At 40.7% G+C, this 27,174-nt stretch overlaps 1 protein-coding gene across 4 annotated transcripts in view; it reads right to left on the bottom strand.

Moving 5' to 3' along the window:
* Positions 1–26,855, bottom strand: part of LOC126267164 (galactosylgalactosylxylosylprotein 3-beta-glucuronosyltransferase I) — a 32,410-nt gene extending 5,555 nt beyond the window's left edge. The window contains exons 1-6 of one of the 4 annotated variants that reach the window (XM_049972119.1): positions 26,596–26,855; positions 11,109–11,186; positions 9,537–9,630; positions 8,879–9,032; positions 8,551–8,697; positions 6,044–6,340 (exon numbers count right to left, since the gene is read on the bottom strand). In XM_049972119.1, the coding sequence (XP_049828076.1) occupies positions 6,044–6,340; positions 8,551–8,697; positions 8,879–9,032; positions 9,537–9,630; positions 11,109–11,186; positions 26,596–26,689 (864 nt within the window). In that variant the 5' untranslated portion in view covers positions 26,690–26,855. Of the gene's footprint in view, positions 1–6,043; positions 6,341–8,550; positions 8,698–8,878; positions 9,033–9,536; positions 9,647–11,108; positions 11,187–26,595 lie in introns of all 4 variants that reach the window. The other 3 variants (XM_049972122.1, XM_049972118.1, XM_049972121.1) reach the window with 3 other exon arrangements.
* Between the last annotated feature and the right edge of the window lie 319 nt (positions 26,856–27,174).

Raw genomic sequence — 27,174 nt, 5'->3', positions numbered from 1 at the left:
TTTAGGAACTTTCGGGTAATTGAACATGTATCAATAATTACAGATTTCTGTAGTTGTATATATACGTTTGGATGTAGCTGTATTGCATTGATGTACTGGTGGATATTGTGTGGTATGACTCCTGTAGTTGATAGTATAATTGGTATAACGTCAACTTTATCCTGATGCCACATGTCTTTGAATTCCTCAGACAGTTGGATGTATTTTTCAATTTTTTCCTCCTGTTTTCTTCTGTATATTTGTTGTATTGGGTATGGATATTTCGATTAGTTGTGTTAATTTCTTCTTTTTATTGGTGAGTATGATGTCAGGGTTGTTATGTGGTGTTGTTTTATCTGTTATAATGGTTCTGTTCCAGTATGATTTGTATTCATCATTCTCCAGTACATTTTGTGGCGCATACTTGTATGTGGGAACGTGCTGTTTTATTAGTTTATGTTGTATGGCAAGTTGTTGATGTATTATTTTTGCTACATTGTCATGTCTTCTGGGGTATTCAGTATTTGCTAGTATTGTACATCCGCTTGTGATATGATCTACTGTCTGTTGTTTGCAACGTCTGCATTTTTCTGTTGTAGTTGTGTTATCATTAAATATTAATGTCATTTTAGTTTTTCCTTGCAAAGGCAAATCTTTAATATTTGTCTGGTATTCTGCCAGGTGGCAGTGTCCACAATGTGTGATATTTCAGCACAAGCCAATCTTTTGGCATTCTCAAGTGTTCCTGATGACTGACTGACTTTTCTTCTAGGCACCTCCTCCATATTCCCCACCCCCTCTGCCCACAGCCAGCTATCTCTGGGGGCACACCTGGTGCAGTGATGGGCGGGAGTTTGATGCTGAGAGTTGATACATGGTCCTCGGTAAAGCTGTGGCCAGTGCGAAACGTGGCTCCCTGCTGCTGTGGTGACAATGTGTCAACATCTTCTATTGCCACAACAGGAGCAGAATTCCTTGTAGATGGCTGTTGTGCTTTGATTCTGCTGAATGCAGTGTCCCAGAATTTGCTAATTGAAAACCAGCATCTTTATTTATTAGGTCACGATGTAGTTTGACTTCTACAGCCTCTTGTAGAATACAATCCCAGAAGGTGTTTGGTTGTTGTAATACCTTGTTTCTGCCATAATTCATGGCTTGAATGTGGGTGATGCACTGCTTGCCACAGAAGACTTTATCAGCTAATGGTTGATGGTTGTCTGTGTGCCTTTTATGCTCAGTGCATCTCTCCTGAATTGTCCCTATAGTCTGACCTACATACATTTTCCCACTTTGGCAATGGTGGTGTTAGACTTCTGATTCCTGGAGTCCTAGGTCATCCTCACTGATTCCACAAAGCCCTTTGTTTTGGCTCGTGGGCGGACCATCCATTTGATGTTATGTTTCCAGGGTTTTATTCTGATTTTTACTGATGTGTTCCTGACATAAGGGATTGTTACTGTCGCAAGAGGTTTCTCTTTGCCTTCAGCAGGCTGTGGTCTTGGCTTCTTCAGACTAAGGCACATTTATCTGGCAGTTGCTGTACCATATCTACAGAGCATAGCCCACAGGTGCTACAGTTCGGCTTTCAGATGGGCACGGTCAGAGGCTCCATGAGCTCTGTGGAGTAGTCACTTAGGACACCACCTAGCGAAGGAGCATGATAGCTGGTAGCATTCTAGTACAAACCTGTATTTGTCGGTGTACAGTAGACAGTGTCCTAGTGTGTCGTCTGGTCTTTGCTTGATGAGCATATCTGGAAATAAAAGTTGATTGTTTTCTTCTATCTCCATCGTGAATTTGATGTTCTGATGCAGTGAATTCAGATGATGTGAGATGCCTTGTACGAGATGGCCAGATTACAAATGTAGTATCTAAAAAATGAAAAAAGCACAAGGGTTTGTAGACTGCGAAATGCAAGGCTGCTGCTTCTAATGTCTCCATTAACATATGGGCCACCAATGGTGATAGTGGGCAGCAATTTCCATTGAATAGAAAGTAGACTGATGTAAGCATGAATTCAAACAGTTCTGTTATTGCTGACCGAAACTTCTTTCCTATGAGGCTTAGAGAGTCCAAGGTTCTTAAGAGAAATATGACGTCAAAGCTCACTGCAACATCATCTTGGCCTAAGTTCGGGAGCTGCTGGATGAAATGCACCAAATTCCATATATGATGCTGGCATTTGCTCACAAAGGGGCTGAGCACCACTGTCAGGTATTTTGCTAACACATGTTGGTGTGCTAATGCTGTCAACAATTGCATGGAGTAGCATTCCTTCCTTGTGGACAGTAGGTAATTCGTAAAGTCCAGGATGCACAGCTGCCTGTGGACGAAGTCTCTTCTCTATCTTCTTATGTGGGAATGTGTGCCTGAGAAGCTCTATGGTCTTCCTCTGCACTCTGTTAATAGGACCATCTTCAGTTCTCCTGTAGGCATTGTCCTCTAATAGGACACACATTTTTTTGCTTGTATACTTAATCCTTTCCACTCTAACATCGAGTGGCACTTGACACTGCGAATTTTGTTTTCTGCTCCAATGTCGAGCCTCATTTGACATAATTTTTCATGGGTCTCACATGCTCCGTTCTTGATTCTGTCTGTACTAGTCTTGTTGCAGTTGTGTTGAAAGAAATGTTGGTATTATTACATTCAAGTTAATGTGCATGCAATGGCTAATTCCTCACTCTCATTTCTTTCTGAGAAAGATTTTGCAGCTTTTAGAGGAATCTCTAAGTCACAATGATAGTTAGAGTGGTTTTGATGATGCGAGTTGTTAGTTTCTGAACAATTCTAGTGAAGATGAAAATGAAAACCATGAAAATGTGGATTTTTCTAGTGATTCAGCAAAACATTCATGGCAAATGTGGTGCAAAAATGACCGACTTTACAGATTTTTCTTTTGATGATTCAAAATGTGGTTTTATCGCTGAAACTGGTAATGTCCCACCATTGACAGCTGGTTTCTTTCAGTTAACTTTTATAGACAACATATTTCAACAAATATCAGACCAAACAAACAGCTATGCTACAGCAAAAATTTGTAAAGTGAAAGCTTCCATGGTGTGCTACTTAATACGGCATTACACAAATGTAAGAACCAGCAGGACAATTTTTTTTCAAGAGAATGGTTATAATCATCTGACTTCTTTTCAGGCTGTTTTACTTGCACTTGAATTATGCAAATACTCGGAGCACTTCATGTTTCTAATCCAGAGGGAGCTAGATATGTGAACATTCAGGTTGAGTCATGTCTGAATAAAGTGAAGAACGTGTGATTATTTTCTCAAAATTTATCAACCATATAGGTATTTAGCATCATTCAAGGGTCATGTGTTATTCAAAACGTATAATCCTTAAAAAAACCAACAAAATGGGGATTCAGAGTTTATACAATTGCGGATTCGTCAAATCTTAATATCTGCAGTATGATACCGTATTTTGGCATTGTAACAAAGAGTCATTGATCTGTCCAGACTTTAATTTTTCTGAGATATTTTGGTTCTTCAGTTGTTGGCTAATATCAAAAATGCTACGGGGCAATCAGGGTGTCATTTGCACACTGCATTAGCTGATGAACTGTTGAAATAGAATGTGCATCTCATAGAAACGATCCAGGGCAATCAATAAAATGCCTCCACAATAACAAAATGATGGTTCCAGCATGGCAAGATAAAAGAACTTTTCTCAAGCTTTCTACAAAAACAAATGACTCAGTGTCATTTATAGAAAGGAAAAACAGCAACGAAAGGGAATAAATGATGAAATCAAGTGTGATTTTTGATTATACTTCGAAATGGGCAGAGTTGATCAATCTGACAATTTTATTTCCAGTTATGGTTTTCTAATGAAGTCTGAAGTGGCAGTGAAAACTGTACTTCTGGTTGTTAAACAGTGATTTGCTGTACAATTATCACGGCAAGAGAAACAATTTGAAAAAAACTGCCTCACAAAGTATTCCATAAAAGTGTTTTAAGAGACTTAGTTGATGAAGAAAGAAACCCAGGGCAAAAACAAGGAAGTAGTTCAACTTCTGACTATGAGGAATGCTTGAATGGAAAGCTGCACATTCAACAAGCTTCCTGGGAACAAGCATAATGATTGTGCTGGGTGTTCAGACAGAAAAAAAGAGGTGGTAGGCATGAAACTGTGTATTACTGTTAAACAGGCACACGAAACCCAGCTCTCACCCTGATGATTGTTTCAAAAAATATTATACATCTAAATGTTTTGTACTGTACTGTTTTGGAAATTATTTGAATGAAAGTGCATATTTTTATGTACATCCTATGTGTTGGTCAGCAGCAAAGATACTGTGCAATTCTATTTGGTGTGCTCGCCACCCGGACAGTGGCAATTTAAATAAGAGTGCGCAGAGCTGCCCTGTGTCTGCTTATGGAGGGCAAAAGGTTAACATGACAGCAAGACTATACAATTCACTTGACAGCTGGCAAGATAACTGTCAGAATCTTCTTGGGGCCACTTAGGTGCTTTCCTCTCTTCACTGGCAATGTTTGACTCTGGTGGAATCACACTAGCAAGAATATGTCACACTTCAAGTATTTTTCCTCTGCAATATCCAATTTAAGTGCAAGAACATGTTCCATGTTGCTGATAAATTTTGCAGTAGGTAGCGTCATTGGAGTCTTTGCAAAATTTAGCCCCTTTCCCTACTACAGATAAAGTAATTATGTCAATTATGTCTCCTGAATAATAGATTTATTAGTAATAGGTTTAACCAAAAGGTGCTCATATTTCTACAGCTTATCTGCAAGTTGCCAAAGGCCAAAGGCCATGCTCTGTTGGCTTGAGACCCACTAATTGCCTCTAAGTCAGGAGAGAATGTTGATGCTAACTACAGATAGTATGATGAGTTCTCGTTGAGCCTGTGTCAAGTGTACCTGATCCTCTACTTGACCAATGACAGGCTGGCTCTTCTGGTGATCTGGTTCACAGACAGAGTCCTGATGCGATGAACTAAGTATGCAAAAGATAGTATAATTCTGCCCTCTTGGAATCTCAGCGGAAAGACACAGTGTGCCACACGGCAGTCCTTCCTGTTCCGAAGCTTGTCAAACTTCTTAATTGTGCTGTGCATCTCCTCCTTGTAGTGGTACTTTATGTATCATTTTTGGTTTCCACAGCATACGAAAATATTTACTATTTCTCGAGAATTCAGCCGACTAGCATTGTCCAGAAGGCACAGAATTTCTGCAAGCCAACTTTTTGCCATCCTCAGGCAGTCCTGATCACTTTTCTGGTTAGCACTGTCTTCATATCCCCCTCCCCTGGTAGTGAGACGTCCAGCCAGGAGATAGAAGAAAATGATCAAATTCAATTTCTGGACATGGTTGTCATATTAGGACACAGTGTCTGCCATAAACTGATACAAAAATTTGCACTTGCATGTTTCCAGTTGTCAAGCTTTTTCACAATGAGAAACAATGAGGTGTCCGCAGGACACTGTTCCTCAGAGCATGTGAATTCTCTGACATGACCTTCTAACAGCTGAACTGTGGCACCTGTGGGCTGGGTTCTAGATGTATGGTTACGGCAACTGCGAGACACAGTGTGCCTTTAGACTGAAGAAACCTAGACCACAGCTTGCTGAGGACAAAAAAAAAACCTGTTGCGATAACTATATAGACAATACAGGAGACATGCACTGAACATAAATGACACACTACCATCAGCTCAAAAAGTCATATAGAAAAGCACTGTATCACACACGCACATGCCATGATTTATGACACCACAAAGTTATTGCAACAATCCAACTACATTGAAAACTAATAAACAAGGGCAGTTAAACAACAACTGAGACCCAGTCCTGTGCGCAATCAAAGCACAGCGGCAATTTACACGGCAATGTTTCCGTAACGGAAAACGAAGAAGACAAAGATGCATTGTGACCAAAATGACATAGGACCCACATCCGGTGATTGTCGCATCGTGACTGAGTACCTTGGATTGACACCCGCCCTGTCATCAGAAACCCAGAGTAATTAATAATAATAACAATAATATGTATGTGCATGCTTACTACAAAATATGCTGTATCGAATACCTTTGTACACCTGTCTGCTTTGGGTTCAAGCTGATCCCAAGAATTCACTAGATGTCTCAAAAGTTCACTTTCTTGAAACCCTCTTTCCACATTGTAGGAGAATTTTGCTTGAGGTTTGCTGAGGAAAAACCTGAGATTAACACCAAACCCTGCCATGTCGACCGGGAAGGGACGGTCCGGCCGCCACACGCTGTTCCATCCGACTACATGGCCTGTCTCGTTGAGAAGAGGCCGCTCCACCATGAGACCTCCCACCAGGCCCACCGGCCACACACTCACACGCTCAGTGTGTCGCATCTGAAACAGTACCAACAAACCTCTATCATCACAACTCATACCTAGAGTAAACTAATATCATTATTTTTTGAAATTTACTTTCAGACTACAATTTTGTAGTAGATGTTGAAATCGTTTTACAGACTGTTTTCAAATTATTATTATTCTGAAAGTAATTTATATTTTGTTAATTCCTAGAGTGTAGTATGTACAAGAATCAATATTTGAGTTAACAAACTACTCTGTAACTAGGGAGTAATTAATTTGAGAAACTGAATAAACTTTATGGCAAACTGGCGCAATAGCATTTATGATGATTTAACCCTGAACTGGTCACATCTGTTCTGTATGACTTAAAAGCTTATTCTTTTGTTATTAATTTGTCTTATATTCCATAACTAAAACCACTAGATGCCTCCCATTTCCTTGTACTGTGTGTTTTCACCTGTAGTGTCCACCTGTGTTACTCTGTAATACAGTGAAGTGATCACATTGGTGCTCAATATTTGGTTGAAGTGACACGACAAAAGTATTTAAGGTTATAAGCTTTTTCACCTGTTTCAACTATTATGTAAATTCCCCAACACCACAGTTCAAGTAAGTTACACGATTCATTATGTATTCACTGAATGCATAATATGTCCCAACATTGTTTCTTATGCCCATTCAGGAAATTTTGATGTTTCTCATAGGCAAGGGAACTGTGGCATAGGTGCTATGAACTGATGAATATCAGACAGAGATGACAAAGTTGAAGTAAGTGAATGTAATCCGAACTCAGATTTGAGTGCTTCCTGAACTAACAAATCTTCAAGTTCATTTGTTACTAACACTTGCCACATAAAGAATGATGGGAAGATTATATGGCAGATGGAACCAATTAGTCCTGAGGTGAGAAAGAAAGACCTATCATTTCTTATGAGCCAGGTATATTATGACTGGCTAAAGCAGTGAAGTTTCCATGGACTTTGATAATAAATTAATGGGTGACACTGCAATGCCTGGATACACTCTTGACTAAAGTTCATGGACAGTTTGTCGGGTCTCTTCTGCTATATGCGGGACTTTACAAAGCATGTGAGGTATACATGGACATGGCATATTAACAGTTACAATTCCATATGGAAGATTTCTGGTTGTATATCTCCATATTTGCTATGATTATTTAACATTGAGAGAAGAAAAGCTGGCAAGTTACCTGCTGCGTGTAAATGTATTGTGCCACCGCAAGATTAATATTTGAATGTGCATACTGTTTAAGATTATGAGCCAGTGAACTAGCTCTTCATTAAATTTTGGGGACAGCGTGTATTGCATTCAGAAGTTTGAGATAAGTGAGAGACTGGTAAAATGACAAAACTGTTCAGAAGAATTTTGACGACTCAAGCACAAGACAGCAAAGAGTACCATTACATGAGTGTTAACCATTCTAATCTGTTATGTACAGTGGATAGCTTAAGGCATGTAGAACAAGGATGTGCACAGTACTACAATTCACTGTTCAACATAAAAATATGACTACATCATTGAATAAAGAGAAAGTTAATGAAACTTTTAATAGGGTAAACAGAGGCTTAACTGGCTATGAATTGAATCTAACTGCATACAGTGAACTGCGTGATAGAAGCTGACAAGAAAGTAACCTCAAGTGAGTTTGAACAACACATCAGTCATCTTAATAAAATCATTCAGATTAGCTTTTCATTAGGATAATGCATACTAAAGAATGAGCATGAACAATCTAACTGAATGTGACCTGTTTGAAAGTTATCTTGTTTTTCTTGTGCCTTTCTCGTGCATCAACACAGAACTGACGTGGTTATTAAGGGTGTTGACATGGTTGGTTTAATAGAAGGTCGGATGCCCTCCTCGTTGCCAACCTTTACTCCCCTGGATAGAATGTGTGTACCCTAACAGTTAGCATGAAGTTCTACTCATGTGAAAGGGGAGGGGCGGGGGTGAAAGTTTTCTAAATGTTTGTGTTCTGGAAGCAGCACTTTAACACTCATGGCTATCCACATGAGTTCCTGTTACTGCGCTACCTATTTTATTAATTCTAATGCCTTGCAAACGGATGTAACCAGAGTGAGTGGTACTTCCTCTTGTATCATTTTCTTTTTGTTATTTCCTGCTCCCATATCATAGATTCATTCTTTTTCAGCATGCACATTAGTATAAAGCAACTGGATAAAAAAGATTTCTGAACTAATGCAAGAGTTACACTTTATCACCTCATCAAAGATCTCCAAACTGTATGTGTTGTCATCATCAGCAAAGAAGAGAACACCACTTTCATTAGTAGCAGCCAAATTGTTACGGATCCACTCCAGTGCTGTATTGCGCTGCAAGACACCACGATGCTTCTTCCAGTTGGGTTCCTAATTCATAAAAGTATGTGATTTAGTTTCAATTTTAATTACAATGTAGGCAGTGCGTTTAACATAGGGCAGCATGAAAGAGGAGATAATAGTATGAATATATCCTCTTGCAAGCAAAGTAAAAATTTAAATATAGTTTCCAAATTGATAAACTTCCTCTCTCTTTAAATAGTTTATATACCTTTTGCTTCCATCGAGTAGGAGTTGAAGCTGCTAGATGTGTGTAGGGAATACCAGTCTTCATAAGAAAAACTTTAACAAGGTTAGTTTTATGATCAGAGTCTTCAATTACAATCCAATGAATGCGAGGAACAAGCATTAGAGTATGAGAAAATCTGCAATAAACAAATGGACATTGTAGTATGCACATATAAAGGAAATAATGTTTTCAGGAGAGAAAAGTCAACTCTGCAGCCACACTCCACAAGAAATAGGTACCTATGATCCTTCCTTAATTAACAATCTTGCAGTGTATACAATGGTAACAAAAATTATAAAAGCTGGAATAAAGACTAGAAATTACAGTCTTCCAATAGGGGAAAAAAATGAAACTTACTGTGTAACTATGAGTGAACTGAAGAAGGGAAACTTCATGACTCTGGTAATAAGAAGATTATAAAACAGTGATTGGTGGACTGAAAATTGGTGTAGGTTCTCTAAATAAAGATCACAGATTACTCTTTACAGATAACTTTGACCAGTTTTGAAAAAGTTACAAGTAATTGAAAAATATAATAGAAAATTGGGTTCACATTTTTTAAATCCATATTTGTCATCACAAACTTTTACCTATGTCTCAAACCTAGGACTAGTAATTTTCTGATTTATTTACAACTTACCGTGTTAATTCAGCCTTCTGTACAGGTCTTGAGTATGTTGGAGTAATCACATAAATTATTGGCAAGTCAGATTTTCCATCTGAAGAGCGTTTTACTGCAGGTTGTGTCAACTGCAATTATTTGTACAAGATAAACAGTTAGTGAAAGACTGTCGTAAGTAATGATTGGAAATTGTTGCATGAAGTATAATGACAAATACGTGGGGCCAACAATCTCAGTCAAAAGCAGATAACAGAATATCAGTTTTATGAAAGGAAGGCCTACTTCTTTCAACATCAAAGAAATAACAGGTAAAAATTGAAATGATTAGAAATGTGAACACTAATACATATGAACTGAACAAAAGTCCCAAATACAACTGTCAGAAATGGCTTACAATAAGGAAATGTTAAACAGTCATTTTTTATGTTCTCTCTGTTTCAGAACATTGACAAAATTTGTAGATCTGGTGTATAAGTTTATATTCTAATTGCAGCACAATTTTCTTCACTCTTCATTATTATAGTTCAGAACAAAACAATATGTACCATTCCAAGATGAGGTTGAACTTTAAAAAAGTAGTGCTATTTTTATTATGAAGAAGAAAACCTTTTACAGGGACATGCCAGTTCTTGTGATAGCTGTGGGTATGATGCAATGATATTCCATTGATCGTATTTGCCTCTTTTTATGAATAGAACAGAATGCCCACTTGCAATCAGTTAACTCTTTGAAATGGACACTGCTCCATTTACAATAATGAGGGCTCTCCGTTTTCTAAGTAGCACGGGAAATAATGGAGAAATTTGTAACTGCACAAATATCAGTACCATTACAATGTATGAAATCTTACCCTGCATCTGCAGAAAAGATATGTACGCTGTTAGTCCTGCGAGATCAACTCTCAGACTGAACAAGTACAGTGATCAAATGGAATATAAAACGGCAATAACTACTGGTCAAAATGTAGAGAGGAGGGGGGGGGGGGGGGGGGGGTGAGAGAGAGAGAGAGAGAGAGAGAGAGAGAGAGAGAGAGAGAGAGAGAGAGATGTTACCTTTGTCCCTAAATTAATTTACATTTCTTTAACACTCTGAAATTTGCTGATAACTATGCTTGACAAGTTTATCTAAATACAAATGCAGGGAACATTCTTGAAGAAGGCTGTACGAGTCAAGATTAAATCAGCATTTCTCTACAGCATGAATGTGTAAATTATGTATTTGCATTTCGAAAACATCAATGTACAACACAGGAGACGTCTATGATTCAGTCCTGTGCCCAATATTTTCCCATCTGTAGTTTCCTAACCATATTCTGAAAAGACAGAACTCAACTTTGAGAAAATCGAAGGGTGCAAGCTGCAAGGATAATTTCACTGATATTACTTTGCAGACAATATTCCTCCAAACAAATGGAAGGGACAGCATTATGTGAATAACAACCAGCTTCAATGTTAATGATAATGTGATACTTCAACTGCTTAATGAAAATATGGTACTAAAATGAGTTCAGTTAACAACATACTACAATGGTTCCCACATGCAGTTGCAAAAATAATGTAAATCTTATAACAATCCAAATACTTCTATTACTCACACTTCTTTGCAGTGCTATTGGCTCTCCCTTTTCAGAGTTTACTGGTGCTGATGCTGCAATAGGAAACCAAATAACTACTTCAATTAAAAATAAAGAGCTTCTGTTGTTTGTATCTGCAATTAAATGTGTCATTTACAAAATGAATTAAAATGAGCAGAAGTGCACATATTACACGACATTAATTATTACCATACATAACATCCTCCTCCTCTGCTTCTTTCCTATGCATTTTAGTGCACCACATATTTAATAATTTAATTTGCATTGCGACACTGTAAAACAATGTGGCACTTATAACACAACTACACTGTATGTCTTTACATAAATTTTTTGCCTGTGCAAAGTTAATTTATATTTGAAATAAACATGTTGTTAATATTGTTCTGTTACTGAGTTTATAGACATTGATCCTATTTTAAGACACTGATCACAATGTGTGTGTGTTTCAACATTATGATATGATGTATTTTAGTGTGCTGTGTATGCTGGTGCAAGACCTGCATATTGCTTGCATGTTTTTCATACTGGGAATGCAACTTCCCATCTGTGACTAAGTTATTATGACACTCCAAGGCAATATGGTGCAACATTTGAATTTTCCTTTTTGTGTAGTGCAAATTACATTTGGTGTTTAAGTACTTACATGTTGTACACTCATCTACTATTATTGTGTTGCATTATTAATAAGGAGACCATTACATGATTTTTAAACATCACCATGTCGATCATGACATGTAAGCATCGATAACAATTTATATTTACAACAGTGAACAACAAATTTAATATGGATAACAACATCCTTAATAACTCCTAAGAGTAATATTAGCTTGATGAAAATGAAACCAAGAACAGTATACATAATTTAGGAGTACTGGAAGCCACTAACTGAATAGCATTTACAAGACACACAAAAGAGAAGGAAAACTTTCTAGCTTTCTGGATAAATGTAAAGCAGAGCACACTGTAGAGATGTAAATATACATACTTCTGAGCTAAGTACATTAATCGGTCAAAGGAGTCTCTGTCTCTCTCTCTCTCTCTCTCTCTCTCTCTCTCCTCTCTCTCTCTCTCTCTCCCTCCCTCCCTCCCTCCCTCTCCCCCCCCCCCCTTTTGAAGTTAATACAATGTGGTGATGTGTTTGAAATGGAGCTCTTGTGTGTCAACCACCATCTTCACAGCCTGGATCATTCATACAGCCTGACTTCGTATGTTCAAAGCATATGCATATTAAACATCCCATAATATGTATTACATCTAGCTTGAAGTAAAATGAAGAGGTCATGATTTTTATTCTCTCTGGGAGTGAGGCACCTTCAAAAACAAAAAGGAATGATTCCCTGTTAATCCTATTATCTTTCAGGCCTCACAGGACTAGAGTATGAAGCAAACTCCTCATCTTCCTAAAACTGACCTGCAATTCTTCTTCTGTAAGGTCAGAACAAAAATTCTCTCTTGTGCTGTGTCAAACTGTTCCAGAAGGTATGTTGACAGGTGAAATAACCTCAGACTTCAAGTACCAAAGTAGGCAAGTGCTGCTGAGTGTGAATTTTAGTGAAAGTTCCATCAGTTTAATATTTATTATCCTGAATTATCTGCAGAATAATGGAATGAGTAATATCAGTTTGGGTTCTAGACAAACATAGGAAAATGAGAGGCAATACTAACCCTGCGAATTATCGAAGAAAATAGACAAATAAGAAACCTATATTTATATCAATCTTAGATTTTCAAAAAGCTTCTCAAAACGTTCACCAGAAACAAGTCTTCAAAATTCTGAAGTTGAGACAAAATGCAAGGAGAAATCTAAGTGCAGTTCTAAGAGTTGACTCACATGACAAAGTAGTCAGCGGGAAGAGAGTGAGACGGGCCTGCAGCCTGTTCTCGCTGTAGGGCTTTGTAACATTGCTAGTATCCAGGACTGAAGTAGTGTCATCTACAACAATTCTATATGATGTCACTCTTATTCCTGCATTAGTCAATGGATTGGAGCACACTGTGAAATATTGCAGCTCCATTGTTGATCTGCACCAACGAGGAAATGAGAGCAGTCATTTGCTTTTTGTTTACGGTAGGTGTTAAACCTGTGGAAATTATTCGTCAAATGCAACTGCAGTGTGATGACAACTGTTTATTGTGAAGCTAGACTGATGAATGGACAGAGCGCTTCAGTGATGAGGAAAGATCGGGCAGGTCATCGGCATCAACAACTGATGACATCTGGACAAAACTGTGCCCAGTGAGAACTAATGTGATGTGCTGTGAACTAAACTGAAACCTGCAATCAGTTTCAAACATTGCGGAAAACTGCATAAAAGTGTGTCCTACAGCAAGATAACACACTGCCACATTCTGCCAAACAGGCAGTTGAAAAAATACGGGAATTGGGATTTGAATTGCTGGAACACGTCACACAGTCCAGACCTAGCTCCAAGTTATTTCCATATGTTTGGACAATTGAAGGAAATGTTCAGGGGAAGATGATTTGCAGCTGATGCAGAAATCATTGATGCAGTGCAACCAAAAACCTGTTTTCCAGCAGAATCAAAAAACTTGTGAAACTTTGGACAAAGTGTGTTGAAGTGCAGGGAGGTTACGTAGAAAAATAATGTATATTTCAGGCGGATTAAAACTGTGTGCCGGACTGAGACTCGAACTCGGGACCTTTGCCTTTCACGGGCGAGTGCTAGTTCTGCAAGGTTCGCAAGAGAGCTTCTGTAAAGTTTGGAAGGTACGGGACGAGGTACTGGCAGAAGTACAGATGTGAGGACGGGTCGTGAGTCAAGCATGGGTAGCTCAGTTGGTAGAGCACTTGCCCGCGAAAGGCAAAGGTCCCGAGTTCGAGTCTCGGTCCGGCACACAGTTTTAATCTGCCAGGAAGTTTCATATCCTCTGCAGAGTGAAAATCTCATTCTGGAATTTATGTTTCAGTTTTCTATCATTAAAATAAATATTCCTTTTCTCAATAGTCCCTTTACTTTTTGACTTCCCCTAGTATATAGTCTTGAAAAGATGTTATACAATAAAGAGCAACAAAAGCAAAACAAGGTTAATGGAATGTTGTCCAAGCTAATAAAATTAGGTGATGCTGAAGGAATCAGAGTAGGAAATAGGACTTTGAAATTAGAAGAACAATTTTGCTATTTGGAGAACAAAATAAATGACAGTGGCAGAAGTGAAAAGGGTGCAAATGCAGACTGCCAATAGCAAGGAATGTACTTCCACAAAAGATAAATTTTTCAACTTCAAAAATAAATTCATGGTGAGGGGAATGAGTGTGTCTGGAGTATAGATTTTACAGAAGTGAAATGCAACAGTTAGGACAAGAAGAGTATAGGAGCTCTTTAAATGTTATGTCACAGAAGAATGCTGAAAATTAGATGGGCAGATCAAATGATGAAATAAATAGATAGGGGAGTTAGTAAAAAAATTATTTATAGCACAACTGGAATGAAACTGACAGGACATGTTGCAAAGAAATCAAGAAATTGTTAATTTGGTAATGGAAGGAAGTGCGGGGATAAAAACTGTAAAGGCAGGAAGAAGGAAAAAATAATGGACAGTACACAGAGAGGGATTGAGTTAGTTTAGCAATGACAAACAAGCACTGTATAATTTTCTAATACAATTATCACTGAAAGTAAGCTAAACGACAATAAGTTTTTTGCTACAGTAGTTTTATAAGTGCTGCAGTAAAACTGTTCTGACTTGATAGAATCCTCTTCAATTTTCTTTTCAATCAGGTACTCACTCAAGGCAATATTCCCCGAGATTCAAATAACATCAGCAAGTGTGGATAAAATAACGTGGGGTAAGTGGCATTAGCTTGTAGCAGAGCAGACGATACTATTACTCTGGCAACAATGAGTGCAATTAAGTCTGTGATACTACTGGTCTGCTTCAAGAACTCTTGTCACTGTGATGGGACATTTCTTGAAACGTATGTTGTGATGATGGACTAATCTGTAACATAGTTCAATGTTATGAATATAATAGAGGGAAACATTCCATGTGGGAAAAATACACTCCTGGAAATTGAGATAATAACACCGTGAATTCATTGTCCCAGGAAGGGGAAACTTTATTGACATATTCCTGGGGTCAGATACATCACATGATCACACTGACAGAACCACAGGCACATACACACAGGCAACAGAGCATGCACAATGTCGGCACTAGTACAGTGTATATCCACCTTTCGCAGCAATGCAGGCTGCTGTTCTCCCATGGAGACGATCGTAGAGATGCTGGATGTAGTCCTGTGGAACGGCTTGCCATCCATTTCCACCTGGCGCCTCAGTTGGACCAGCATTTGTGCTGGACGTGCAGACCGCGTGAGACGACGCTTCATCCAGTCCCAAACATGCTCAATGGGGGACAGATCCGGAGATCTTGCTGGCCAGGGTAGTTGACTTACACCTTCTAGAGCACGTTGGGTGGCACGGGATACATGCGGATGTGCATTGTCCTGTTGGAACAGCAAGTTCCCTTGCCGGTCCAGGAATGGTAGAACGATGGGTTCGATGACGGTTTGGATGTACCATGCACTATTCAGTGTCCCCTCGACGATCACTAGAGGTGTACGGCCAGTGTAGGAGATCGCTCCCCACACCATGATGCCGGGTGTTGGCCCTGTGTGCCTCGGTCGTATGCAGTCCTGATTGTGGCGCTCACCTGCACGGCGCCAAACACGCATACGACCATCATTGGCACCAAGGCAGAAGCGACTCATCGCTGAAGACGACACGTCTCCATTCGTCCCTCCATTCACACCTGTCGCGACACCACTGGAGGCGGACTGCACGATGTTGGGACGTGAGCGGAAGACGGCCTAACGGTGTGCGGGACCATAGCCCAGCTTCATGGAGACTGGTTGCGAATGGTCCTCGCCGATACCCCAGGAGCAACAGTGTCCCTAATTTGCTGGGAAGTGGCGGTGCGGTCCCCTACGGCACTGTGTAGGATCCTACGGTCTTGGCGTGCATCCATGCGTCGCTGCGGTCCGGTCCCAGGTCGACGGGCACGTGCACCTTCCGCCGACCACTGGCGACAACATCGGTGTACTGTGGAGACCTCACGCCCCAGGTGTTGAGCAATTCGGTGGTACGTCCACCCGGCCTCCCGCATGCCCACTATACACCCTCGCTCAAAGTCTGTCAACTGCACATACGTTTCACGTCCATGCTGTCGCGGCATGCTACCAGTGTTAAAGACTGTGATGGAGCTCCGTATGCCATGGCAAACTGGCTGACACTGACGGTGGCGGTGCACAAATGCTGCGCAGCTAGCGCCATTCGACTGCCAACACCGCGGTTCCTGGTGTGTCCGCTGTGCCGTGCGTGTGATCATTGCTTGTACAGCCCTCTCGCAGTGTCCGGAGTAAGTATGGTGGGTCTGACACACCGGTGTTAATGTGTTATTTTTTCCATTTCCAGGAGTGTATATCTAAAAACAAAGATGATGTGACTTACCAAACAAAAGCGCTGGCAGGTGGACAGACACACAAACAAACACACAAAATTCAAGATTTCGCAACAAACCGTTGCTTCATCAGGAAAGAGGGAAGGAAAGGGAAAGACGAAAGGATGTGGGTTTTAAGGGAGAGGGTAAGGAGTCATTCCAATCCCAGGAGCGGAAAGACTTACCTTAGGGGGGGAAAAGGACAGGTACACACACACACATATCCATCCGCACATACACAGACACAAGCAGACATTTGTAAAGGCAAAGAGTAGGTGAAAGGAACAGTTTGTGAACTAGAAACGGTGGATTTTATAGCAGCGGTAGTGTTAAAAGTGGAAAAAAATTTTTTGGTTATAGTCTGGAAGTGGGTTACGTATTATTGAGTATAAATAGGCGGGGTAAAATTGTACATCCCTTCGTCTTTCCCTCTCCTTCCCTCTTTCCTGTGAAGCAACGGTTTGTTGCGAAAGCTTGAACTTTGTGTGTATGTTTGTGTGTCTATCGACCTGCCAGCGCTTTTGTTTGGTAAGTCACATCATCTTTGTTTTTAGATATAGTTTAATGTAAGGGTGGAAGATGATTATACTGGTTGCAATTTGACAATGTCAGCTAATGTGTTATGGCAATTATTTTTTACATGTTGTGCAATCCATAGTTCTATTTACATCCATGATGAAATCCATTATTTCCCCATTTTTATCTGATATTTTCAGTTTCTTAATATGTTTTAAGGTGTTACTAACAAGAATTTTCTCAGTCAAATCACCCAAATTGTCTCATGGTTGAGATAATAGTTAAAATAAGTGTGCCTATGTGATGTTATAGTTTCAGTACAGGTTACATAGTGCCAACAAATAGTTGCCACACTGATATTGCCACTGGCCAAAGCAAGTGGTGAGCCAGCTCCCTCTCTCATGCCAACAATAGTTTGGAATAAGAATTACACATGGTGTCACTTCTAGACAGTGCTTGATATGGGAAAAAAAGGTTCCAGTACTGTGGCCTTTGAGGGAGTGTTTTTGATATTCATGGTTCTTAATATGTTGTTTTAACACTTTTCTGTGCATTTTTAAATTGTGAATACACCTCTCCATGTCCCAGATACCGTTCTCCACAGGATCCACAAACTATGACTAATGTAATGTTAATTTGTTTATTTCAAGTTATAGTGCTAGCACAATGTGAGTCTTGAGATTCAGTTAATACAGTAGATTGACTACAATAACCATAGCAGAATTCACGGAGTATCTAACTAAGACAATGTTAGAAATGGTTTATCAGTAGACATTTTAAGAATCCTTCAAAGATATACAATGTGTGATTGGAAAGTTTTAAGAATGGGCTTGAAATTGTACAATGGTGGTACTTAAATGCTACTGTGATGGATCTCCTTCAAAATAGTCCCCCTCTGACTGAACACATCAACTCCAAAGGTGTTTCCACTTTTGGAAACTTCCTGTAGTGTGTTAAGGATGCTCTCCGTATTTGCCATCATGTTTTCAATCGAGTCAAGTTGCTTCCCTTTCAGTGAAAATTTCAGTTTAGGAAACAGAAGTCCACAGGGGCCAAATCAGTGGAATATGGTGGTTGTGGAAACCTAGGAATTTTGAATTAGGTCAAAACTTCAACGATGGAGAAGGCACAATGAGCCGGAGCATTGTCATGGTGTAGCACGCAACTCCTGTCTTTTCACAATGCAGGCCTTTTCTTCTGCACCTTTACGCGCAGACGCTCAAGGACACATTTGCAGTATTCCTGGTTAATTGTCTGTCCTCCAGGGGTAAATTCATGATGGACAGTCCCAGCAGAACTTAAAAAAAAAATCACTAACATTGTCTTCACCTTTGATCGTCTTTACTGGGCTTTTTTCGGTTGTGGTGAACCTGGAGCCTTCCACTGCGAAGACTGCACTTTGGTTTCAGGATCATATGCATATACACACATGATGTCACCTGTAATTACCCTATTTAACAAATGTGAGTCATTTTTAGTCTGATTAATCAGTTTTTGACACATTTCAAGTCAGTATTGTCTCTAGTCACTTGACAACCCTTTTGGAATGAATTTTGCCGACGCTCAACGCATGTTCAAATCTTCAGTTAGAATTGACTGAACTGCATAGAAACTTGATTTAAGTTCAGCCATCTCCCTAATTGTGAGTCTATGATAAGGGCGCACTAAGTCACAAACTTTCACAACATCTTCATTAGTTTTTGAGGTGGAAGGATGACTGGACCGTGGTTCATCTTCAAATGATTTGCGGCCATTTTTAAATCTGCTGAACAAGACAAAAATGTTTGACTGGCTCATACAATTATCTCCAAAAGTTGTTTTTAATAGTTCATAAGTCTCAGAAGCTGATTTCTCAGTTTTAAAGCAAAATTTCACACAAACTCGTTGCTCTATTTTTATGTCCATTTTCACACAGACAGAATCCTCCAACAAGCCCTAACAGACCCGCATTCAACCAGCTGCCACATTGAACTGAATAAAGGAAATGCAGTTTCCTGTCAGAAGGTGTTCAAGGACAAGGCAATGACTCCCTCCACACCCTCTGTGTACCTACCCGCCAACCCAGTAAGCAGTAGCAGATCCATTCTTCTAACTTTCCAGTCACACCCCTTATGTTAGAGAAACTACACAATTATGGCATAAGATAAAAATAAGTCAATATTACAAAACAGATAGTGGTATGTGAAAATAAAATGCAGTATCAGAAAAAAGTGTACCTTAATTTCAAAGTGATGAAGTAAAACACATCATTATGGTTGATACTTCCCTGCAACTGAACAATGCTCCTGTGTAAATCATTTTATGCAGCCTGTCTTCCTTTTCTCTCCCAATTCCATTATATTTCTTTCTCACTTACAGTCTGCTGTCTCTCTTCAGCCACCATTGTCTCCTCTCCCTGTATCCTTGGGGATGGTTTACTTGGGGCTTTGAGCTCTAGACCAGTGAATTTTAACACATGGGTATAGTGGATGGGGGCAAGTGGGTGAATTTTTTCGCAAAAAAGTTCACCAGTCTGATTGGGTCCAGATCCGACATGCCTATATATCACTGCCACTGTTTCTCACTGACCATCAATCTCTTTTCTCTCTTTGGCTCCCACCGATATTGTCTTCATCCACATCTATCTCTCTCTCTTTCTTTCTCTCCCCCCCCCTCCCAAATTGGAGCTCTCCCCTCTCTTCTCTCTTTCTCTTCCCTCTTCCACTGTGACTGTCTCTCTGGTACTCTTTCTGCACAAGAAGAAGTGACAGCATTTTAAAGAGTAGCATATTTGTCTTTTATACGCTCAGACAAGAGCATGTTTCAGCTTACTCCCTTCTTTTCCCTGTTACAGGAGGGGCTTTCAAATGAAAACTGAACATCGCCACAACACGACCATGCCACGATTCGATCCAATAGTAATCACCACACTCATTTAGAAATTTATCCCACTGGGAGACAAGATGACCAAGTCCTGTTTTGTAGAATGCAATTACCCACTGACAGCTCCACAACCACACCCATTCTTGCATTTCCTCATCAGACTGAAACCAATGTTCACCCAAGTCTTTCTTCCGGTCGCTGAATATTAAAAAAATCACACGGTGAAAGATCTGGACTGTACGGAAGATGTTTCAGTGCTTCCCAACTAAATCACTGAAGTGTAGCCTTTGCCCAATTGGCAGTGTGGGAATGGGCATTATCATGCAACAGGATGATTCCATCTGACAAAATTCAGACAGCCTGAGGGCAAACGGCAAAGCCAACTGTGGAAACTGTGCCACATTCCCCCTCCAGCCTCTTCCCCCAAAAAACCAAATCTGTTCACAAAAGTTCTGGTAAGGTCATGATAACCTCCTCATTGAGATCCTCGAGATATGTTAATGCATGTGGTGATTACTATTGAATGGCACCATTCCATGGTTCCAGTGTGCTAGGTGTTCAGTTTTCATTTCACTGCCCCTTAATAGCAGAGTGTGCTGCTTACATATACCAAGTTCTGTTGGTCAGTGAAGTTTTGACATCTTGTTTATATACTCTGACACACACAAAGATAAAATAAGCATGCATTGTATAGGGTTAAAACAAAACTCTCTCATCTAATGCTAGTTCATTTTACACTAATTGACACAGAAAAGCACAAACATTTTTAGGCTACACCTACACTATTTTTATTATTGTCTCATATGACAAAATAATTCTTTTGGAAGGAGTTTACACTACAAGAGGCATTGGAGACATCCTCAGGGGCCACAAGGACGTCATTCGCGACCGTCCAGCCAGAAACTGGTGAGTGGACCTTAGTGCCAGATAGCCGGCGGAGGCTACTCCAGACAACAGAAGGAGTAAAACTGTTGAAGGAGCTTGTGAAAGCATCCAAACTGGCTTTCTTGCTTTCTTTAATAACACGACGACACTGTGCACGTAATCATTTATAATTAATACAATTTGCCATCGTAGGGTGGCATTTAAAGGTGCGTAAAACATGTCGACAAGCATGTGTAGCACCTCTACATGCTGCGGTCCACCAGGGCACCAGTATGCGACGTGGAGAAAAGAGGTAGTATGAGGGATGGAATATTCAGCAGCAGTGAGAATGACTTCTATGAGGTGTGCGACTTGACTATAGCAGATTCCGAAGTTTTGATCCTGAAATGTTGCCCTGGAAGAGAAGAGCCCCCAGTCTGCTTTGGAGATGTTCCAACTAGTTGAGCATGGAGATGGATAACACAAGGGAAGTGGTCGCTCAAATACGTATCAGAAAGAGCGTACCACTCACACCGATGTGCAAGCTGGGTAGTACATATAGAGAGGTCTAAATGGGAATAGGTGTGAGTTGTGTCCGAAAGAAAAGTAGGGGCACCAGTATTGAGGCAGACTAGATTGAGGTGGTTGAAAAGGTCTGCTAACAGGGAGCCTCTCGGGCAGGATGCTGGAGAGCCTCAAAGTGGATGGTGGGCATTGAAGTCTCCAGTCAACAAAAATGGTGCAGGTAGATGAGCAATAATTTGCATCATGTCTGCCTTAGTAATGGCAGATGACGACGGAGTGCAAACAGTACAAATGGAAAACGTGAAAGTGGGGAGAGTAATTCTGAGGGCAACTGCCTGCAGATCGGTGTGCAATGTGATGGGATCGTAGTAGATATCATCCCGAACCACCAACAGAATCCCTCCATGATCCGGAATACCAGCCACAGGGGGTAGGTCAAAACGCACAGAGGCATAGTGTGCCAAGTCAATACAATCGCATCGGTGTGGCATCATTTCCTGGAGAGCTACTATGAGCAGACAGTACAAGCGTAGCAGCAACTTTAAGTCCTCTTGGTTGGAGAAAATGCCGCGAATATTCCAATAAAGAAGTGCCATCGTGAGAAGAAAAAGAGAAAGAAGCAAGAAGAGGTCACTTTGAAGGCCGCAGAGGGCTTGGTTTCGAGTGAGCACTGCTGCCGCTATCAAAAGGCAGAGTGTCATCATCCATTTTTTCAATAGGTTCATCGGCCACCATGTTAAGGTGGTCAAGAGGGGGAGCATCCTCTGCCGGTGAACGGACAGGTGTTCGGCTACCAGCGGTGCGGCCAGGCGAAACGGATGACGGCCTGGGGCAGCAACCGCTGGGTGGCGCGGGAGAAGAAACGCGCTCAGGCAGAGAACTTTTCTTCCTATGAGCCTTCTTGGAAGGTTGTTTAGTCGAAGTACTGGTCGATGGCTGGGAGTTCGGGGTACGTAAGAAGTCTTCACGGGATGGTTCCTTCTTGAAGGCCCGTGCATCTGACTTCTGGGTCTTAGGCTTGGCAGAAGTTGATGAAGGTGCTTGTGTCTTAGGGGTGACGGGAGGAAGAGGATACATTGACTGGGCGATCTTAGCACTGGCCGAACGGACGACCATAGCGCTAAAGATCAGATCGCATGTCTGCGTCGATACCTCCCTGGTAGGCCGAGGAGAGGCAGGATGGTACTTTATTTCCCCGCTGGGAGCAGTGTGGGCTTCCTACTAGCAAAAAGCTCGCGAGCAGCCTAGGCGTACACTTTCTCTTTGACCCAAATTTCCTGTATACACTGTTCATCCTTGTAGATGGGACAGCTGCGAGAGGACGCTTCATGGTCACCCTGACAGTTCACACAACGAGGAGACAGACAGTCACCCTCATGGGCGTCCCTGCCATGAGTGACACATTTAGCCGCATTAGAACAAGACTGGCGGGTGTGGTTAAAACGGTGACACTGGTAGCAGCATGTAGGTGTTGGGACATAGAGGTGAACAGAAATAATCTCATAGTCCGCTTTGATGCGCGACGGCAGCTGAACACTATCAAAGGTAAAGAAAAGTGTCCGGGCCGATACAAGGTCATTGTCGACCTTCTTCATGACCCTATGGACAGCCGTCACGCCCTGCTCAGTGAGGAGACTGAATCTCCTCATCAGTCATTCCGTCAAGTGATCCAGTAGATACCACACCACGCGACGAATTCAAAGTGCAATGAGCCTCCACCTGGACAGGGAACGTGTACAGGAGTGTGGCCTGAAAGAGTTTGTGTGCCTGAAAGGCACTCTCAGTTTCCAACAACAAGGTACCACTACACACCCTGGTACAAGACTTGACAGGTCTGGCTATGGCACCTACACCCTTCTGAATAACGAAAGGGTTGACAGAGGAAAATCCTTTCCGTCCTCAGATCTAGAAACTACGAGGAACTTTAGGTCAGGCAGTAGTACTTTTGGCACTGGTAGCTGGTCAAGTTTCCGCTTTTGTGCAGAAGTCGAGAGAGAAGAAGAAGAGAAATCCATTGCGGATGAATCCCCCACGATTGCCAGGGTCTCCGATGGCGCACTCCTTCCTTGTGGGGACCCTCTCAGAGGGCACTCCCGCCTTAGGTGAATGTTTACACCTCAGGTCACACCTCCCGAGAAATGGACGGAGGGACCAGTGGGCATGGTCGGAAGGTGTCAGCTCAGGCAATCACTCCTCCCCAGGCCCGGCCTTTACCAGGGGGTCCGCATGGGCCCTAATTGTCTACCCAGGGCGATGGGTTATGCTTTACCCAGTCACCGGCTATGCTTGCGAACACATGGGTTGGCCTTTTGGCACGCACAGGGAGGAAAGAATAATAAGAAAAAAAGGGGGAGAGTGGACAGACTGTCTCAAACGCCGAGGCGGAGACCATAGGATGGACAAGAAGGCAAGGTAAAAAGTAATGAAGACAGTGAGAGAGGGAGAAGGCCAAAGAAAGGAAACAAACAAAGGAAGGAAGAAACCAGAATAAGCGAAAAACCAAAACGAACACAAATGTAAGTAGTTGAACCGTCTGTCTCTGGACGCAAGCAAACAACCCCCCCTGAGGGGGAGGGACTCCTTTTAGTCACCTCTTATGACTGGCAGGAAGACCTCGGGCCTATTCTTACCCCGGACCCGCAGATGATGGTTGAGGTAGGGAGGATATAAAATGGGTTGAGGTAGGGAGGATATAAAAGGTAGACTGGCAGTGACAAGGAAAGTGTTTCTGAAGAAGAATTTGTTAACATTGAGTACAGATTTACATGTCAGGAAGTCCTTCCTGAAAGTATTTGTATGGAGTGCAGCCGTACGTGGAAGTGAAATGTGGACAACAAACAGATTAGACAAGAAAATGGTACAAGTTTTTGAAATTTGTTGATACAGAATAATGCTGAAGATTAGATGGGTAGATCATGTGACTAATAAGAAGGTACTGAACAGAACTGGGGAGAACAGAAATTCATGGCACAACCTGAGTAGAAGAAGGAATCAGTTGGTAGGACACATTCTGAGACATCAAGCAATCACCAATTTAGTACTGGACGGAAGCATAGGGGGTAAAAATCTTACAGGGAGACCAATAGATGAATACATCAGACAGATTCAGAAGGATGCAGTAGTTACTTGGAGGTGAAAAGGCTTCCACAGGATAGAGTAGTATGGAGAGCCACATCAAACCAGTCTTTCAACTGAAAACAACAACAGCAGCAAGATACATGGCAACTGCCCATTATTATTACTAACACTTTTACAATTTTTTCACTATAGAGTACATGTCCAACAATAGACTTACACATACAACATGAATGGCATTACTACTAAAAACTAATAGTTAGGACAGTTTTTAAATTCTGTTGTTGTACAAATCGTCTTTTTCATGCAGGGTATACAAACACACTTTGTGACAACATATGCTTGGGATGGAAACATTTAAGATAATTGCAAACTCGTGTATGTTTAACAAAAACAGACATTGACAGCAGGTGAATTATTGCTGTTACTTAGACTATTTCTTGCAATATACATTAATAATATAATCTTGAAGGGTGTGCTCATACCACACATCCCTAAATAGTAAGAATTCATTGCAACACTACTGTTGAAATAAGACTGTATACTTTGCTTGTGGATTTTCATTATTGAGGTATGGTACATTTTATGTTCACAAAACAACGGGCAATTTTAAGAATAATAATACGAGCATGCGACAAGAAACCACGCAAACTTTTCTCTAATGATCTAAAAATCCTACCCCTTCCCTGCATTTACATATCAGACATAGTTAGGCGCACACTTTTACTCAATTAAACAAAACTGTCCAATATTACAGTACTAGGTCGAACGGTGACATACATGTTAGTTATTGCAACACCACAGAGCACCAAAAATGTGCATATCAGGCAGGAACAAAACTAAACAACAGGTTATGCACACACGCACACACACACACACACACACACACACACACACACACACACACACGCACACGCACACACACACACACACACACAGAATCTCTTGAAAATAAACATCTTTAAAAAATGTGTGACACCCAACTGCAAAGCTGCTTTTATCCAATCTCTCAGTATCTCATATTTTCATTGTAAAAAGGAGTTGTAAATGTACAAGACAGGTACATTACTTGAATTTGCATCCACTATATCCCCAATTTCTCAAAAAATTTAATAATATTTGGAAGTTGTAAAACTAACATATAAAAATATTTTCTGTTCAATATCTTGAGTGCAATATATGTACTGAAAAAGATATTTACACAGACAACTAAATGAAGACATTTGGTATAAAATGAAGATATGGGTAAACGATTTTCAGGTGTATGTGTATGCTACATGTAATAATCATTATTATATTTATGCAGATCAAGGTATGTAAGAAAGGTTCCGAAGAAAAAAAAATGCATATTTTATCAAGACATTCGTGAGTTTTTGGCTTAATGCTCCAAGAGTGCAGTTTGGAGGGTATGGATGTAGATGATAAAGATGTGGTCTACTTTATAACTCAGCATTTAACTATTTTTAGTAAGGAGAGTAAGATTAAAAAATATTTACATTTGACTGGCTTTAAATGCACATACAAATAAATGCATACGCCTATAAAACGCATGGACTATGTTGTATAGATTCGATTCTAGGCCTCATCATAAAATTAAGTATAATCCAATACGACCAATTTAAAAAAACTTTTGACGCCTATCCAGCGGAAGCTAGTAATTGCCATTGGAAAGTAATGTAAGAAATATATTCATTCGCCGTGTTCCGTCACGAAGAACTGTCACTGAACGAGCAAAGATACACAACATAGAGAATCAACTGTGAGAAAAATTCTGCACAGTGTATTAACACATAAGTATCACGAAACTACCTAGTACTGTTTCTGTTTATACAGTATACAATGAACACGGTAACACTAGCCAAAGGGGTGCCCCTTGTTTTTTATTTATATATACTACTGCTTGCTTAAAATTTACACCGATAAAAATGATATTTATCAGAGAACTGCGGTTAGTTACATGTTAGAAGCTTAGGAATCTCTTTTAAAGGAGCAATATCAAATGTAATTTCCGTAACAAGCATTTTGATCAGAATGGAAGCGTCCAATTAAATATGAGCACAAGGTTTTTACCACATTGCCTTGTTTTCAATGAAATGAATACTTTATTTAATTCTGGCTGGAACACAAACACTTTAACACAACAGAATAACCGCTACAACGGATCTTGTCTGAAATACATACCTCTACTACCGCTTCCAATGAAATATAGTACGAAGGCAAAGCACGCTATGCCTGTTAATATCCTCCATGCCCGCTGCTTTAGGCGGGATGTCATGACACAATTACAAGAGCCTGTAGCAATGATCTTCACATAAAATTATAGTTTGTACCACAACGTCCGCATGACACTTCCTCACCCACCTCCTGCGCTGTCGAGCCTGCACTGACTGGTGACTACTAAAGCTAGTGTCTCTGGAAAAACCAGCTGCTAGTATGCGCGTCAAGTTTCTGCGCGTGTCCACAGATGCTGCGTTACCGCGGTGACCATAGATGATATGTACATCCCCCCCCCCCCCACACACACACTTTTTTGTCTAGCACCTGACGTGCAACAGTCCACGGAGTTGGTCCCTCACGAAAAGAACCGAAGTTGTTTACACGTCTGTATGTGTGCTGTAATCTTATCCTCACGATTCCTATTGGAGCGATACGAAGGGGGTTGTAGTATATTTCAAGAGTCATAATTTAAAGCCGGTTCTTGAGAAGTTGTTAGTAGACTTTTCTCGGGATCGTTTCCATCTAGCATCAAGAGACTGCCAG

Source organism: Schistocerca gregaria, chromosome 4, assembly GCF_023897955.1.
Source record: "Schistocerca gregaria isolate iqSchGreg1 chromosome 4, iqSchGreg1.2, whole genome shotgun sequence".
Classification (NCBI taxonomy): domain Eukaryota; kingdom Metazoa; phylum Arthropoda; class Insecta; order Orthoptera; family Acrididae; genus Schistocerca; species Schistocerca gregaria.
Note: the sequence above shows the minus strand (reverse complement) of the source record. Positions and strands in the feature narration are given on the sequence as shown.